General features: G+C 43.1%; 1 protein-coding gene across 1 annotated transcript in view; it reads left to right on the forward strand.

The window, feature by feature from the left end:
• LOC117935478 (G-protein coupled receptor 135) overlaps nucleotides 1–2,607 on the forward strand; it is a 3,907-nt gene extending 1,300 nt beyond the window's left edge. Inside the window, exon 2 of the mRNA XM_034857680.1 lies at nucleotides 464–2,607. Within this exon, the coding sequence (XP_034713571.1) occupies nucleotides 464–1,829 (1,366 nt within the window). The 3' untranslated portion in view covers nucleotides 1,830–2,607. The remainder of the gene's footprint in view (nucleotides 1–463) is intronic.
• Nucleotides 2,608–6,673: the final 4,066 nt, after the last annotated feature.

Consider the following 6,673-nt stretch of genomic DNA (forward strand, 5'->3'; position numbering starts at 1 on the left):
CTGATATATTGGATGAGCACTAGCTGATATATTGGTCGAGCTCTAGCTGATATATTGGTCGAGCTCTAGCTGATATATCGGTCGCAGCAATTACAAAGACACTGATTGGTCAGAAGCTGGAGATCCCGCCCTCTCTCCCTTGCGATACCCTGTGTACAAAATATTGTAAAGTCAAAGATTTAGCCAATTTTATACTTCTTTTATTTAGCTACGTAACTGTACCTTAGACAATATTTACAATTTTGTTTAACGTATTAAAATTGTATTTTCCAGAGTAGTATTAAAAGGAGTTTTATTTTGGTTTCAATACGAAAACTACTTCAAGCTGTCACACTAGTATAAAAACACATCCCCGTTGAATTAGTTTATTTTTTAAAAACATATTTTGAGAACATGTTGTATTCAGACTGTGATGATCGTACAATTATTTTAGCCTCTGTCTTCTTCTTTTTTGGTTCTTAAGGGTTGTTTCCATAGTGACCAGCATAGTGACCGCCACCACAGAGGCCACATTGGTAAACACAGGAAACTTATCGACGTTCAGAGACCACAGAGGGAGTGAGCTCGGTCCAATCCATCCGGCGTCGACCCCGTCGGTGCTGAGCGCCGCTGAGAGTAAGTCCGTCCTGCAGGGCATCACCGTGGCAACTCAGGCCCTGGTACTCCTCGCCATCTTCCTCCTCTCCAGCTTCGGTAACTCGGCGGTCGTCGTCGTCATCATCAAACACAGACAGCTGCGGACGGTGACCAACGCTTTCATCATGTCGCTGTCGCTGTCGGACTTCCTCACGGCTGTGCTGTGTCTGCCGATCTCCTTCGTCATGCTGTTCAGCAAGGATGGTACCTGGATGTTCGGGGATCGTTTCTGCGTGGCCAACGGCTTTTTCAACACCTGCTTTGGTATCATCTCCACCCTGACTATGACTTTGATCTCCTTCGACCGGTACTTTGCCATTGTCAGACAGCCGCAGGCCAAAATAGGGCGCCAGAAAGCAACTCGGTTGCTGATTGCCGTGTGGTTGATTGCAGTCATTTTCTCGTTGCCTTGGTATCTCTTAATCCGACCGCCTACAGCCATCCATAAGCAAGGTTTCTACCACTGTATGTACGTGTTCCACTCCGGGACTTCTCGCATGGGCACGGCTTACAGCATCTGCCTTATCGTCGTTTGTTATTTACTGCCCTTCGCCCTCATGTGTTTTTGCCACTACAACATCTGTAAGACAGTTCGTCTCTCTGAAATCCGAGTCCGACCTGTGACCACGTACGCATACTTACTGCGTTTCTACAGTGAAATGCGAACGGCCACCACAGTTCTGATTATGATTGTTTTCATTATTTTTTGTTGGGGGCCATATTGTTTAATGGGGTTAGTTACAGCGTTGGGGGACTACACGTTCAACCCGGCAATGGACACAGTGGCCATCTGGCTAGCCTGGGCAAACGGAGCCATCAACCCTCTGATCTACGCCCTGAGGAACCCCAATATATCCATGTTACTGGGGCGCAGCAGAGAGGAGGGCTATCGGACGAGAAATATCGCTGCGTACCTCTCCAGCCAAACCCATAACCGCGAGGCCAGGCTTAACCAAGCAGAGAGGATCAGGGACCGCTACGTGAGTCGCGTAGGGGTGAGCAATAACAGCCGGCTGTCAAATTCAAGTCCTGGAAAAGGAGGAGGAGGAGGAGGAGGAGGGGGAGGAGAGGTGTCAATGTGGGCCTGTAAAAACCCTGCCGTGTTCTTCTGCAGGGACGCCCAGCCGGACACCGCAACACTTCCCAACTCCGTCAGTGCGCCAAAGACGAAGACCGCGGACACCAGCCTGTGACGTTCTGGAAGAGCCGTTAAACATCTGATCGTTTTCATCTAATATGTTGTTGTGGATCTAGAGACTGAAGACACATAAATACCTGATAGTATATATGTGTCTTTCAGATCACCCTCTAAAATGTTAATGATTCAAACCAACACTTGATCATTTTTTGTCAGGAATCAAAAAGGACTATTTACATGAGGGAGGACAACAAGTTACAACGGTGAAAACTTAATTTAAGCATTTGTTGTACATGAGATGGGGTCGAAGAAATTCCTTCCTAATTTTGGAGGACTCCATTAAGTCCTCTCAAGGATCCACGGGAGTGCCTGACAGACCCCTGAAAACTCCTCAATGATTAATCATGGAAGGGGATGCAAAACATTTCTGTATAAAACCATGATGAGTTTGCGCTTGTGTTAAAAAAAAAAAAAGGGCTTCATGTCATATCACATGTAAATGCAGCACATGGATATGGAAAACGAAAAAATGAAGGATTGCACATTCCCTTAATCCTATAATCCTAAACCATAACATGCTTAGATCAACTCTGTCTCCGTCTAACTTTCCTCAAACAGAAGCAATGACCTGGTCACACCAGAAAGTGGCACAGTGAGATATATCCACACATCCTGGAAAATATGATGCGTTAAGCTTGGTGACTAGTGTAGCTGGTGAGCTAACCACTAACACCACACAGTCACCTAAAGCGCCGCTTCAGCAAGCCGGTTTGTAGAGTTGAAGCCAGGGTTGGTGATGTTGAAAAGTTAGCCAGATTTGAAAGTATCTCCTCGGTGCTCCGACACTCCTTCAGCTCCGTCGCTGCTTCAGAGCGGTGAATGGAGCGTAGTTTTTACAACATGTCTTAGTCACTGCTAAGCTAACAGCTAATATAATCATATTGAATGTTTAACACAGTCTTGAGTACTGTTAGCAATGCAGCAATGCCGCACATTGAGCTCAGGCTCGTACACAGCAGGGTAGAGGACCCACAGCGGGGCAAGGAGGCATTTCATTGGTTCTTTTCAAGCGGACCACAAGGCAGCGATTGGTGGCCGGATTACAGCTGCTACAGATGACAAATCATTTTTGTTCCTTTTTCAGAGTCCATACGTTATTTATATGGGTGTACAGTACATTGGGAATAGTCACCAACCCTACCTATAACACAATTTATTTAAGAGACATATTTATACTATTATATATTATACAATTAATAGGGCTGGGTACTGAATTCAATATTTTTTAGGCCCAGACCGAATTGCCTCTAAAGTATTGTGTATCAAAAATGCCTAGTCATACTGTACCTAATTTCAGTATCTAAAGAATAAATCTCATCGGCGTCAGTGAGCCAATCAGCATGCAGCATGCTCCCACCTGGATGTTTGTGAATGACTGTTTAGCGTTACAGGTCGTAGAGAAAAGCTCTCCGGCTCACGTAGTTTAATTATTAAAAAAGTTGTTAAAGCTGTTGTGACCCGCCCAGTTGGGAGGTGGTTATAAGTTATTTTTTTAACAACCAAGTAGTTTCAGTTGCATTAATGTAACCAACCAATTTACCCGTTACAGGTTGTAGATCAGAAACATGTGCGTATAAACACTCATATGTTTTCGTCTTTAGCCCACTTTTTGAAGGTCTCGTTTTCGGAATCAACCGCAGTTTTACTCAGTTTTGTCTCAGATAAAGAGGACTTGGGATTTTATTTATGGACCACAACTGCATATGACTGAATTTCCTGTGTCTTGTTCATGTGTTAACATCGTTACTGTGATCACATGTTAAAATTTCTGCTTTAAATGCCACCATTAACTTGACTCATTTACATTTTGAAGTTCTGTTAACCCCCTCTCTTCGCCCCCTAAATGCAACTTTCCCAAGAAAGTGAATGTGGGAGACGGGAGGAGCTCTGGTTGTCTGGGAGATGTCGGTCAAATCATCGATAATACAAATTGGCTACATACAGAAGTTTGAGGAGTGCCTATGGTTAGCGTTTTATCGTGTCATGCGGCATTGAACTAGTGCTGGTCTGGTCTTGACTCGGGGAACATCCCAGTTCGTTAACTTGCTTTCCGTCCTCGTGTCTCAGTCCGTCCCAGCGAGGTTACTATGGAGATCATGCGAGGAGAGAAGATTTTGTGTTTTCAGAGGGATGAGACGTCCTTTCCTCTGAAGTGTCATGGGAATTTGTCATCTGTTGGGCGGAGTTAGGTTAGCTTAGCGATGGCTTTCAGCTGCATGGCCTTTGTGTATCCTCACTCATAGCTCCTCAGAGATCCCTCCCCCATCCTCGCTCATAGCTCCTCAGAGATCCCTCCCCAATCCTAGCTCATAGCTCCTCAGAGATCCCTCCCCCATCCTCGCTCATAGCTCCTCAGAGATCCCTCCCCAATCCTCGCTCATAGCTCCGCAGAGAGCCCTCCTCCATCCTCGCTCCTAGTGCCTCAGAGATCCCTCCTCCATCCTTGCAGCTGGCTCCTCAGAGATCCCTCCTCCATCCTTGCTCATAGCTTCTCAGCGATCCCTCCTCTATCCTCGCTCATAGCTCCTCAGAGATCCCTCCTCCATCCTCGCTCCTAGCTCTTCAGCGATCCCTCCTCCAACCTCGCTCCTAGCTCCTCGGGCCCGGAATAAGAGCTTTGAGACGGCCTTCACGAAAGAGAACCAGAACAACTTGCGGTTCAACAGGGAAATATGAAGACCTGGGATTCAGCATTAGTCTCAACCCCTTTAAAAACTTGGTCTTGTCTGGGTCTCGATAGACTCTAGTCCCTCTAGTGATTACTCGATCTCTGTTTAGGGGATCTTCACTGCAACACTGATTACGGCCATCCAAAAAGAGTTGTTTTTGTTTTTTCAACCGAGCTTTGTTGTAGTATTCATGCATGTATCCGTACTGGACCGCATCTATGTCCACTGTCTGCTCCACCGGGGCTGCAGGGACACGGACTCTGGGCCAAGCGGGAGGAAGATAATGTTGTCATCACTTTGGCCCAAATGTCCATACGTCTAAATGCATTTTCATCTCAAGTATTTTGTCAACAAAAGAAGGGATTGTTCAATTTTGTATTCCTCCTCACCATGGAAAATGGGTAATACTTTAAATTAGAGTATTTGCGTACCTTCCTTATATGTCCTTAGAAGACAGAAGTTCCTCATCAATTTTTTTGTTAGTATTTATTTTTCTTTTAAATTTTGTACAAATGAAAGGTAAACTAGGGACAGGGTCCGATGGGTACATTTGCAATGACCTGATTTAAGTTAATTGCTTGCATAATCTAGAGAGCCTTTGACTAACAAAATTTCGCAAAGTGTAAATGTTGTGTAAAGGGAAGCACACACATATACTGTATAATAACAAGTCAATCATTTGTATTTTTCTTAAATCAACAGCTGCTTCTGAACTCAACTATTAACTGCCTCCGAAGTTATTTTCCTGATACTTGGTACCAAATGACATAGTTTGGTAAAATGTTGAAGTCCAGGGAACTTGGAAACTGTGAAAATCAAAAACCTTCAATAAAGGGTTACATAAAGCAATATTGAGTTTATTTTGGTGCACTTTTTTGCACGTCCATGCTGCTTGTTTTCAGTTCACATGTGGGAAACCGCACATGTAGAGTATGTGAAGAAATGGAATTAGTGAGCTCCAAAATAAAAAGCAATAACAATTTCAAGCAAATATAATAATAATAATAAGAAGAAGAAAGGCCCAAGCACTTTTCCTGTGTCATGAAAACTGCTTTTATCATCCTGTACTGAACCCTAAAGGTCATCTGTCTTTGAAGACCGCACCCAACATGGTTATTTAAAGACAGACACAGCCAGGACAGGAGATCTGAGAGAGGACGGAAAAGGACTGCACACTGTTTTTATTCAGTTCCTTTGCTTAAATAATAAAAGCAGCAATACTGCAACGTAAACATCCTCCATTACAAGTAAAACTGAACCTGTTCTGAATGTCACACACACACACACACACAAGTCAAAGTACAGAAGTGGTATTACCAAACTGTATTTACTAAAGTAGATTTGAAAAGTATCAAATATAAAAACTGAATGTAGTGCGGTGATATGTGGACAGTGTCCACGCACTGGAATTCAAGAGGACATCCTTGTTGTTTGCACTTCATTTCTGAACATTTAGTGGGAATCTTTGTATTTGGCATTACTATTAATGACATTAACTAAATCTTACTACCCAACACATAATGACATGTTCTCTATTGCCTTTTAAAGCCTGCTTGCAAAGATGTGTATGGGCAACTAAGGCTGCACAATCAATCGCAATTGAATTAAAATCACAATATGGACTAGTGCAATATCCAAATTACAAGAGGGCAGAACATTTATTAATGGCAAAATATATGTCAGACCATTATGGATATAGTATTGTGGCGCTGCAGAGACGCCCCGGTCTACAAATCCTCCCCTACTGACTAAAGAAAAATGTCTTTTTTTTTACAGATTCTTGCCAAAATCACACTATACACGTTAGAATTTCTTTCAATTGTTAATCAATTTCAATGAAAATGAGAATAATGATGTGTAGCCTTTGCAGTTAGCTTTTTATGGTTCATACATTTTTTTAAATAAAAACTTGGCATATTCATACATAAATCATGTTGTAATGTTAAAATGTGGCACAGTGAATCCTTAAACTTAACTGATGGCGACCTTAGCTATAGGCCAGTTAGCCTATGCTCAATGTTGTGTATACGTAAAAAAGACTTTTGTCTTTTCTTTACTCATAATGCCGTATGTTATATTATGATATAATATGACACGCATATACACTCACCGGCCACTTTATTAGGTACCCCATGCTAGTAACGGGTTGGACCCCCTTTTGCCTTCAGAA

Source organism: Etheostoma cragini, chromosome 20, assembly GCF_013103735.1.
Source record: "Etheostoma cragini isolate CJK2018 chromosome 20, CSU_Ecrag_1.0, whole genome shotgun sequence".
Classification (NCBI taxonomy): domain Eukaryota; kingdom Metazoa; phylum Chordata; class Actinopteri; order Perciformes; family Percidae; genus Etheostoma; species Etheostoma cragini.